This window comes from Balaenoptera acutorostrata, chromosome 3 (genome assembly GCF_949987535.1).
Source record: "Balaenoptera acutorostrata chromosome 3, mBalAcu1.1, whole genome shotgun sequence".
In the NCBI taxonomy this organism is placed as follows: Eukaryota; Metazoa; Chordata; class Mammalia; order Artiodactyla; family Balaenopteridae; genus Balaenoptera; species Balaenoptera acutorostrata.
This window is the reverse complement of record NC_080066.1, coordinates 113,477,504-113,489,588: the sequence shown is the minus strand read 5'-3', so window position 1 is coordinate 113,489,588 and position 12,085 is coordinate 113,477,504. Positions and strand designations below refer to the sequence as shown.

The window sequence follows — 12,085 nt, the reverse complement described above, 5'->3', positions numbered from 1 at the left end:
CATAGATTATTTCTTTTTAGTAGCTGGAACACGCCAAGAACTTGATGAAGTCAGTCTGCTTACTGCTGTCACAGTATTTACTTTGTCTACCAGTCCAGAAGTAACTACGATCCCATGCCTTCAGAAGCGCTGTATTGAGAAATTTAAGGCTACTCTTGAGATAAAAGATCCTATGGTAAGTGTCTTTAGAAGATAGATGTTTGTAATAGGAACATGTTTAGGCTTTTGCAAAACTTTTCCTTATGATTTTGTTGATTCCAACAGAAAGTACCAGACTGAAATTTTTTATTTTTAGGTTTGGATTAATTCATGTTCTTGGGTTGACAAAGTCAAATAATAATGGTCTTGTTTTTTGGCCCTGAGGATGGAATGTAGTTAGTTGGAGAAAGATAAAGAAAATGTTTTTTAAAAAATTTAAAAAAAAACTAAATTTGAAACAGGGGCATCTTAAAATTGATATATCCCTAGAACTTCAGTGGATTTCCTTTCAAAAAAAAAACGGAAAGGAAGACTCTAGCATGTGCCTTCAGTATATGACTGTAAAATAATGGGACTTATTTCAAAAACAGCACATACAAATTAATCCCATTCCTTTCTGGCCCTTTTATTTGCTAAATTGATTTCCTATGCTGTTATGTGGTACAAAATAAGTTTGTAGCACATGATCACAAATAGACTCCTAAAATTTAGGAACCAGATTTTCTCTCAGAAAAAAATAATCATTCAGATATCACAATGAATTGAATAAAGGATGGTTTATATATTTGATGTGTAGTCATCTCCTTTAGTTCTTCTGTCCTCTTTGTTTCCTCTAGCCTAACAGGAGCTTTATGTAGCAGTCTCAAAGTGGTGCCTCCAGTATGTGACAACACATAATTAATATGGTCCAGACATGGTTCCTTAAAACCTTCATAGCATCAAATATATGTGATTTTCATATAAAACATTTTCCAGTATCTCCAAAATATTTTTCAAGTTTGTGTGTTTGTTTGATTTTTTACATTATAGAGAGACAAATGAGGGGGGAAATGGGAACTAGTCAAAAGAAGAAAAATTAACCACTTTATTCCCATTCCAAGCTGTCACAACCACTGTTAGCATGCAAGTTTGAATACCTGTTAGTGCTTGGACTTCCAAAATTAAAGATAAATTAGAAATAAAATAAATTTAAGTGTGGGAGGGGAGGCTTTAAATTTTTTTTCATTTACATTTTTAAATTTACTTTAAAAATTTACATTAAAACTTACATTTTAATATAAGTGTAAATTTATATTTACAGTTTATATGATTTTTGTCTTTTTTCTGATTAGGTACAAATCAAGACCTATCAGCTCCTACTTTCCATTTTTCAGTATCCGAATCCAGCTGTTTCCTACCCATACATTTACTCTTTAGTAGCCTCTATCGTGGAAAAACTGCAGGAAATAGACAAAAGAAAACCTGAAGACACTACTGAGCTTCAGATCTTTCAAGAAGGCATAAAGGTCTTGGAAGCACTGGTCGCCATTGCTGAGGAACAGCATCGTAAGTGCTAGCACTAAATGCACGCTAAATCAGAGTCTGTCCAAAATCAGAAATTTAACGTTATTTAAAATGTAACACATCCCATTAGTCACTTAACATTATATTTTCACACTCGTGGAAAGGCAGGTGTTTATGTTAATCCCAAGTATTGATACTGTTTTGTATTAATTTGGGAGAAGAGATTGGAAGAACTGCTTCCCTTCAAGTGGGGTTTGGAAATATGTCCAGATCAAGTGTATAAGAAACATTTACACCCCTGAACCTGGGGCTTACATCATTTGTTTACTTTCCAGGCTCTCAGCTGGTGGCCTGTCTTCTGCCCATCCTCATTTCCTTCCTTTTGGATGAGAATGCTCTGGGATCAGCAACTTCCATAATGAGAAATCTGCATGACTTTGCTTTGCAAAATCTCATGCAGATTGGGCCTCAGTATTCATCAGTTTTTAAAAGTGTAATGGCTTCTTCTCCAGCCTTGAAAGCCCGCCTTGAAGCTGCTATAAAGGGCAATCAAGAAAGTGTCAAACTCAAGATACCAACATCTAAACATACTAAGAACTCTGGAAAGAATTCAAGCATCCAATTAAAGACCAACTTCCTCTGATTTCTTTCTTTTTTTTTTTGAATAGTAAGCACCTTAACACAATACTTGATCATTTCTTTCACTTTGGGGGCAAAAGTGGCATTTTAGACACAAGTGCACTTGGAGGCTGTTTGTTTTAACTTAAATAGCTTTGAAAAGTCACAGCAAACTTAACATTTTTTGTGGGTTTTTTTTTTCTTTCTTTCATATAATAAGATCACAGAGCTCTGTCAGAATTCTTGCCAGGAATTTCAATAAAGTGCTAAAGAACTAAACTTAGAAAACCAACCACTGCTTTAAAAACAAAATTTATTTCTTCTAATAGTCCATACACACATAGTACTATGACAGATATAAATTTGACTCTAATATAAATTATCTGCATTTATATTGTATCTCGATTGCCAGTTTAAAATTCGGCCTTATTCAATAATTGTATTAGACTTTCTTGGATTTTTCAAACAACATAAATGATTGGAAAGCTATTTAGGAAACTTGGTTTAGAATTATCTAAAATATGTAATAGTACAAATTAATTATGGCCCTACAGTGTGAGTTAAGATTTGGTGTCTATAAATATGGCTTTTTACCATCTATTGGTTTTATATGTATTGAGTTCAGAAAATTGAAATTTTAGTCATTTTAAATAGAATAGGGCATTTCTACTTCAATTTCTCACATGGATTTTCTTTTACCTCTGTTCCTAATAATTTTCTTCATTTTCATTTATGGCAAACATTCATACCAATGAGTTTAATATAGATTCATATCTATATTTAAATTAACTATGGGTTTATATAAATGTCAAATTTAGTACAACAAATTTAGATCCTCAATGAATACAAGTATGTTTTTTTAACATGAAACATTTTAATATAGAAAAAAATCTAATGATAAAGTCATGTTGGTTGAAGGATAATTATTTTTAATTGTTGATGGTCATTGACTCTCCTTCCACTTCAATGTTATACTATGTGAATCAAGCACTGTGTCAAAACAAAGCATTTCCCTGTTAAAAATTAAAACCCGAAGTGAGAGGGGCATGTTCAGAATGTAGAGACACTTGGAGTCAAGCGAAAGCAATGTGATGGTACTCTATTTTATTATGTTTGTATATAAATAATACACTTGTAAATCATTCAGAATGAAAACATTTGACAAATTCTAACACTACAATCAATTTTTCTAATTTACATAAATAAAGCTAATTTTCTTTATCATTCTTGTATTTGAAATTATTTTACTCACAAAAGATGGCTGGTTAGTCTCACAGAGTCCAGAAAATCATTTCTGTGGAGCAAATAATATTTTCTCTGAAACTTAGCCTTTTTTCTGAGAGGAGCCCTTTCTTTGGAACATTCTTTGCAATGGTTTGCATTCTTTGTCTTCCTAATTATCTCTGTGAATTTGACTGTATACTCATTATTGTTTCCTTCACCTGAACGCCCTTCTCTCCCTTGTTCTATCTGGCTGACTCCCAGTCCTTTTAGGCCTGGTTTAAATGTCACTTCCCCTTGATAACTCCTTAGCGCTTCTTACCCTCCTCTCAAACCAAGCAAATGTAACTGCTTCTTCATCTGTGTTCCTGCAGTACTTTATATATTCTTCTATGCATTGAACATCACATTGCATTTTAATATCTCCCTTTTAGACTGTGTCTCAAAGGGAGAAATTTTGTCTTCTGTAACTGCCTGTGTGGCATCAACTAGACACTTAAAAAACTGTTGAACTGCGCTGGTGTAGGATAAATTTGAGCTCAGAAATTTATTTCTTTGCCAAGGCAAATGCTGGACTGGGATATTCTCAGGATATAGTTTTTTGATTTTTTTTTTTGTTTCTTTTGTATTGTTTTGTGTTTTGTTTCATTTAGTTTGTTCTTAAACACTAAAATTTCTGCTCGTCATTTAGTGACCTGGTATCCTGAATTGTCTGGATTAAAGGTGCTATATGAATATCAATAGTTATGAAAAAATATGTCCAGTGTCATGGAATTAGGAACTTTGAGTTGGGCACAATTCTATAGGCTTTTTTTAATGTATCATCTTGTTTAATACAATATTGAATTAGTAAAGATTTTCTTACTGATACAGAAATTAAGGCTTAATGGCTGAGACTTGAACCCACCTTTCTGATCCCAGGTTCCAAGCTAGAGACAGAAAAGGTCCGTTGGTGGTCCTGATTCTATCAAGGTAAAGCTTTTCTCTTCTTTCACTGTTCCACGTTCCCTCCAGAGCTTTCTTCACTCCTAGTTGAAGATATTTTCATTTAATATTTCTCCAAATTGCCACCAAAAGTTTTCTGGCTAATACAACAGGAAAAAGTGGGAAAAATCTGTGACGTCTACAATTGCAATGGGAATAATGATTACATGATTAGTTGTTCATATAAGTTCTGATTTGTTTAAAGGTGAATAGTTAAGACCGAAAAACACATCAAAAATTATTTACATCTGTTTAATTTTAACAAGTCTCCAGTTGTTATAAAGCAGCTGCACTTTAACTTGGTAATTCTTTACAAAGTAAATGTGTTGATGAGCAACTTGGATGAAACAAAGTGAGTGGTATAATATTTGCTTGAGCTTTATGTTTTTCTAAGGAAAGAAATACAGCCCAAACTACTAGTTGAGTCTCATTTTATTTAACCCACTGTTTAAAAGCTTATCGTGGAAAGACTTATAAAGTAACATCGGAAAGACCAGATTTCTATAAATAGAGCATCCGAAGCAAAATTTCTACTTCTATAAATCAAACTTCACCATCCACCTAAAAGGAACATTAAGGCACTGTAAAAGATACAAATAAGTGCTATAAAAGAGATACAAGGATAGTGCTATGGGAACCCAGGGAAGAAAACTGACACTTCTGAGATGGACTTCGTGGAAGGAATATCATATGGTACAGGCTTAGAGTACTTGACGGAATAAATATATAACCCAAGAGTCTTTTGTAACAATTTTGAAGAGAAGAATTCGCTTTGTCTTTTTATTACGATATTAGTTTGCATTTTGAGGGAAGAAATTCAACCCTCAAGCTAATAAACTATGATAATGTTAATACAAAACTAACAATATATGAAATAAAGTCTATACTACCCAAAAACTATAGTTAAAATGTTGAATCATTTCTGGCCGTTTAATGATTATATTATGCTAACAGTCCTAAAGCTTCAGCAGTCTGCCTATATGTATCTTTCCAGAGTCCTGTTAACATAATTGTAGAATCAAGGTAATTACATATATTGCATTTACTCCATCAATTGAATGTACTTTCCTCTTTACAAATAACTTGTTAACCCTTGCAAGACCTCAATTTATCAGAAATATGGTTATTCAACTGCTGGCTGACAGTCATCAGCCAGTTAATGAACTGTGCCTATCTTGTCTTTTCTGTTTATCAGTCTATTTAACTGATGCCTCGGCTTTTAGCTTTGAGGAAATGGGAAACTTTGTGTTGTGATATAGAGTTGGAATGTATCCAGTACAGACCACAAATACAATCCTAGGTTCTGTAAATTCAAAGGAGCTAGCTTCCTTTAATTGCCTTTCTGTTTGCTCAGGACTCCTGCGCTGTTCTACTTAGGACATTATAAAATGATGATTCCACTGACTACTTGGAGAAAATTCTGATTACTTGATAGGCATTCTTAGCACATGTCTACATATCGTTCTCTGACAAAGTATTTCAGAAAGTACTTATTTTTTTAAAGGATTCTAACTTTTTTTTTAAGAAAATTTAAGAGGTCATTGCTACCAATGAAAAACTAATGTTGACAATGTTTTGCTTAATGGGATCAAAATTTAATACTTTTCTCTGAAAAAAATCTAGATGCAAAAAAACTTCATACGCCAAAAAAATATATATATAATATATACACACACACACACATATATATGCATATACACACACCTATCAGCAGTAGTGGACTGCTTTATAAAATAAAACATTCCAAGAAAGAACAAAACAAGTGAGATATTTTTTAAAGCAATTTAAAGTATGCCAATGACACAGCAAAAGCAATTTTGTTAGTGTTGTTATTGGAGGTAGTACAAGTGTCCTCAGGGGAAAAAAAAAACATTCACATGCAACCAAAACTGATGCTCTCTGGTGAACAACGAGCCTGTTAAGTCCCAATATTTCTCTGTTAGTTACTTGTTTCTAATCTTAACAAAGATTTGGACCTTGTAGTTTGCAATCAAACGCTGGAAGAGTACTCACTGCTCCCTGGATTGCCAGGGTAACTTGTTTTCTCCTACCTTTTCCTCCCTAGTAGTGTCAGGTACTAGAAACACATCATCTAGGCCTTCGTTTAAACACAAAAGCTTAAAAACAGATTTGCTAAATTATGGAAATGCTTTTGTTTCAGCAGTCAACACACTCTAGTGAGTCAATATCAGATGAGAAATGGTTAGAACATGTACTTCCTATTCCCCAGTCAGCTGTATTGTGACTCTGCCATTTGCTATAGTTTTCATTGCAAATGCTTTCTCTTTTCAGTAATAATGTGACCATTCTGATTTCTCAATGTTGTATAAAAATTTTTGTAGAATTTTCTACAATATGAAAATGTTTCTTTAGTTGTTTGATTTATATTCTTAACATAGTACTGGAACTTCCAGAAATCACCTACTGTCTGTCTCTGGGCAAACACATGCCTAAACCATTTAGAACAGTTCATTCTATTTTAAAAGGTTGGGGTTTCCATGGTTTTCCTTGAAAACCTGTCTAGCATGTCTCATTATGCGAGTTTCAAAATCATCTTTTCTATAATGATTTTAAAGTGCCTACTTGTCAGTGGTTTCTTACATATGACACCTAAAGCACAAGTGGCTTTATCTTTGAAGTCCAAAGATAAATTGGACTTCATCAAAATTAAGAACTTTTGTGCTTCAAAGGACACCGTCAAGAAAGTGAAAAGACGGGACTTCCCTGGTGGTCCAGTGGGTAAGACTCTGCGTTCCCAATGCAGGGGGCCTGGGTTCGATCACTGGTCGGGGAACTAGATCCCGCATGCATGCCACAACTAAGAAGTCTGCATGCTGCAATGAAGATCCTGCGTGCCGCAACTAAGACCCAACGCAGCCAAAATAAATAAATATTAAAACAACAACAACATTATAAAGTGAAAAGACAACCCAAAGAATGGGAGAAAAAATTTGCAAATCATATCTAAATATATATATATAGAGAGAGAGAATATCCAGCATATATAAAGAACTCTCAAAACTCAACAAAAAGACAACTCAGTTTTAAAATGGGCAGAGTTAAAACAGACATTTCTCCAAAGAAGATATACAAATGGCTAATACACATGAAAAGATGCTCAGTATCCGCATTCATGAGGGAAATGCAAAACCACAATGAGATACCACCTCATTTCCACTAGGATGGCTGTGATCAAAAAGACAATAACAAGTGTTGGGGGCTTCCCTGGTGGCGTAGTGGTTAAGAATCCGCCTGCCAATGCAGGGGACACGGGTTTGAGCCCTGGTCCTGGAAGATCCCACATGCCGCAGAGCAACTAAGCCCGTGCACCACAACTACTGAGTCTGAGCTCTAGAGCCCGTGAGCCACAACTACTGAGCCTGTGCTCTAGAGCCCGTGAGCCACAACGACTGAAGCCTGCACGCCTAGAGCTGGTGCTCCGCAACAAGAGAAGCCACCGCAATGAGAAGCCCGCGCACTGCAATGAAGAGTAGACCCTGCTCACCGCAACTAGAGAAAGCCTGCGCCCAGCAACAAAGACCCAACTCGGCCAAAAATAAATAAATAAATAAATAATTTTTAAAAAGAAAAAAAAAATGTTGGGGAGGATGTGTAGAAATTAGAACTTTCTTACATTGCTGCTGAGAATTTAGTGCAGTTGCTTTGGAAACAGTTTGACAGTTTCTCAAAAAATTATACATAATTAACAATATGATCCACCAATTCCACTCCTAGGTATGAAAGAATTAAAAACAGTCATGCAAAAACTTGTACATGAATATTCACAGCAGAATTATTGATAATAGCCAAAAAGTGGGAACAACCCAAGTGCCCATCAACTCATGAATATATAAACAAAATTGGTATATCCACTCAATGGAATATTCTTCAGCCATAAAAGGAATGAAGTACCGATACATGATACAATGTGGGTGAACCTTAAAGACAGTATGCTAAGTGAAATAAGCTAGACATAAAATGCTTCTTGTTATATGGTTCCATTTTATGAAATGTCCATTGATATGAAATATTTATGAATAGGCAAATCCATATAAACAAAGCAGATTACTGGTTGTCAGGAGCTGGGGAAGATTGGAGGGGAAGGTGACTGCTAATGGGTATGGGGTTTCTTTTTGGAATGTGGAAAAGGTTCTGGAATTAGATAGTGGTGTTGGTTGCATAACCATGTGAATATAGTAAAAACCACAGAATAGTACACTTTAAAAGGATGAATTCTGGGCGTCCCTGGTGGTGCAGTGGTTAAGGATCTGCCTGCCAATGCAGGGGACACAGGTTCGAGCCCTGGTCCGGGAAGATCCCACATGCCGTGGAGCACCTAAGCCAGTGCGCCACAACTACTGAGGCTGCACTCTAGAGCCCGCGAGCCACAACTACTGAGCCCACGTGCCACAACTACTGAAGCCCGTGTGCCTAGAGCCCATGCTCCACAACAAGAGAATCCACTGCAGTGAGAAGCCCACATACCGCAATGAAGAGTAGCCCCCGCTCACCTCAACTTGAGAAAGCCCACGCGCAGCAACGAAGACCCAATGCAGCCAAAAAAAAAAGGAATAAACAAAATAAATAAATTAAAAAAAACAATTAAAAAAAAAAAAAAAGGATGAATTCTGTGGTATGTGAATTTGTTATGGGTTGAATTATGTCTCCCAAATAGATGTCTTAAGCCCTAGTACCTCAGAATGTGACCTTATTTGAAAATAGGGTCATTACAAATGTGAATAGTTACAATGAAGTCATATTGGAGTAGGGTGGGACCTTAATCCAATTTGACTAGTGTCCTTGTTAAGAAGAGAATGCCACTGGAAGACAAGGAGACACACAGACACAGAGAGAAGATAGACATGTGAAGCTGGAGGCAGAGACTGAGATTATGCTGCCACAGCCGAGAAATGCCTCGGCCTACCAGAAGCTGGAGGAGCAAATCCTCCCTAGAGGCTTTGGAGGGAACATGACCTGTCAACACCTTGATTTGGGGTTTTAGCTTTCAGAACTATGAGAGAATAAGCTTCTGTTGTTTAAAGTGGGATTGTGGTACTTTGTAATTGCAGCCCTAGAGAACTCACACCAATTTATATCTCAAGTTTTAAAAAAGGAGTTAGTGGGCTTCCCTGGTGGCACAGTGGTTTTAATAACAAAATTAAAAATTAAAAAAATCAACAATGGGGACATGTAAAAGTATAAAATAAATGTCCATGAGTCTATCCTAATATAAATTATTGAATAAATAAATGGTGGAAAATAGACAAATCTCCCATGTAGAAGAATTCCAAATAATTTATGTGAAACCTAACTCCCCAACCCTCAAGTGTGGGTTGCACATAGTAATTTCCTTTCTAAAAAAGGGGGAGGATTTCCCTGGTGGTTCAGTGGTTAAGAATCCACCTGCCAATGCAGGGGACAAGGGTTTGAGCCCTGGTCCGGGAAGATTCCACATGCCACGGGGCAGCTAAGCCCGTGCGCCACAACTACTGAGCCTGCACTCTAGAGCCCACGAGCCACGACTACTGAAGCCCACACGCCTAGAGCCCATGCTCTGCAACGAGAAGCCACTGCAATGAGAAGCCCGTGCACCACAACTACTGAGCCCGCACACCTAGAGCCCATGCTCCGCAACAAGAGAAGCCACCACAATGAGAAGCCCGCGCACCACAACGAAGAGTAGCCCCGCTCGCCACAACTAGAGAAAAGCCCACATGCAGCAATGAAGACCCAACACAGACAAAAAATAATAATTAAAATAATAAATAAATTTAGAATATTTTTAAAAAGGGGGGAGGAAAAAAGAATAACTTTACACTGGAGAAATCTTAAAACACTACCTCAGCCAGGTGATCAAGATTAACATCAACAATGATAAGTCATGTTGATAGTATGTCCCCTTGATATGATATGATGAGAATGGCACTTTACCTCTGTGGTCTTCTTTCCAAAAACCCATAACCCCAGTCTAATTATGAGAAAAACATCAGACAAATCCAAATTGAAGAGTATTCTATGAAACACTTGGCCAGTACTTTCCAAAACCATCAAGGTCATCAAAAACAAGGAAAGTCTGAAAAACTATCACAACCAAGGAGACGAAATGGATCGTATTCTGGATGGGATCCTGGAACAGAAATGGGACGTTAGGTAAAAACTAAGGCTATCTGAATACAGTATGAACTTTAGTTAATAATAAAGCATCAATACTGGTTCACTAGTTGAAATGTACCATACTAACGTAATATGTTAATAACAGGCAAAACCGAGTGTTTGGTATATGGCAACTCTGTACTACCTTCACAACTTTTCTGTAAATCTAAAACTATACTAGGGCTTCCCTGGTGGCACAGTGCTTAAGAATCCGCCCGCCAATGCTGGGGACACGGGTTCAAACCCTGGTCCGGGAAGATCCCACATGCCGCAGGGCAGCTAAGCCCGTGCGCCACAACTACTAAGCCTGCGCTCTAGAGCCCATTAGCCACAACTACTGAGCCCACGCGCCAAAACTACTGAAGCCTGCGTGCCTAGAGCCCGTGCTGCGCAACGAGAAGCCACTGCAATGAGAAGCCCGCACACCACAATGAAGAGCAGCCCCCACTCGCTGCAACTAGAGAAAACCCACACATAGCAACAAAGACCCAAGGCAGCCAAAAATAAAATAAGTAAATTTAAAAAAAATTTAAAAATAAAAACTATTCTAAATTGTAAAGTTTATTTAAAAAGAAAAAGAAAATCAGATTCAGAATGTCTGGGGTATGGTCCAATAATTTGCATTTTTAAACAACGCTTGTTTCTCATCTTGCTTCTTGCTTCTGATGGGTGGTCACAAGTCCATTTTTTGAGCAGCACTACCCTAACTAAGGTCAGCTCCCATTGTGGCTTTCAGCCTAAAGCAGAATGGCTGTGAGGTCACTTAACCTCTGCCTGCAGTAAATTTGCTGATTAACACTATAATAAGTATTTACAAAGTAGGTCAGCTATGCCTCTGTTCACCTGTGTTTTTAGGAATTAGTCAGAAGAAAAGGTAACTCTGTCTCTGGTCACCAGCAGGAAAAGGTGTGCTGGAATAGAAAAGTAGGTATCTGGCTTCCATTTTGAGAGTTAACACCCATCTTAATGGGTGTCAAAACACCTTAGTCACTTCCATTTTGTCTATGCTGCTCCCTTTCCATGTGCCACTTCCTTGAGTTCCATCCCAGATAAAAGAATTCAAGTGCCTAGCACTACCCCACAAAATGAATTGCTGAAGATGGCCACAATAAATAATGTTCCAGGACCCTTGTTTCCAACAGTCATTTCTCTAGACTTAATCATCAGCCAGTCACATTCCTAATGCTTTTTCTGTTCCCTCATACAGATACCACCAGTGCCTCTTGCAGGTGAGAAGACTATAGCATTGAATGGGATACAGCAGTGTTTATTTAGATAAGAGATCATGAAGATCTAGGTATAACAGACTAATGATCCCTAGTAATTTATGCTACTTTATTGAAAACCCAGTATCCAGGGGAGAAAACTGGTAAGAAAAACAGGGCAGATCTCAGACCTAGAAGGACAAATACTGCTGGGAGTTAGGTTCTTTTGAAGTCCTTGGAAAACATATAACCATGAACATCAGGTGATACAATTTTCATTACATGGTCATTACCACACTCTTTGAGGACAGGGAAATGAAGTACCCTTCTCTTTGGTGTTTATACCCCATATTGTATTTCTACGTGTCCCCTGCTGCAGTGTTGCTCAGCCAACCTGTACACATAGGTCTCTCCATCTTTGC

General features: G+C 37.1%; 1 protein-coding gene and 1 long non-coding RNA gene across 9 annotated transcripts in view; one reads left to right on the top strand and one right to left on the bottom strand.

Annotated features, from left to right (window-relative positions):
• Window positions 1-3,321, top strand: part of HEATR5A (HEAT repeat containing 5A) — a 118,704-nt gene extending 115,383 nt beyond the window's left edge. For 4 of the 5 annotated variants that reach the window (XM_007180689.3, XM_028166007.2, XM_007180688.3 and 1 more), the window contains 3 exons: window positions 21-175; window positions 1,311-1,524; window positions 1,818-3,321. In XM_007180689.3, the coding sequence (XP_007180751.2) occupies window positions 21-175; window positions 1,311-1,524; window positions 1,818-2,125 (677 nt within the window). In that variant the 3' untranslated portion in view covers window positions 2,126-3,321. The remainder of the gene's footprint in view (window positions 1-20; window positions 176-1,310; window positions 1,525-1,817) is intronic. The other variant, XM_007180690.3, reaches the window with a different exon arrangement.
• The window catches only part of LOC114237727 (uncharacterized), a 140,351-nt gene that overhangs the window by 86,948 nt on the left and 41,318 nt on the right, over window positions 1-12,085 (bottom strand). For all 4 annotated transcript variants that reach the window (XR_009007791.1, XR_009007792.1, XR_009007790.1 and 1 more), the window contains exon 3: window positions 4,229-4,349. This is a non-coding gene — a long non-coding RNA (uncharacterized LOC114237727). The remainder of the gene's footprint in view (window positions 1-4,228; window positions 4,350-12,085) is intronic.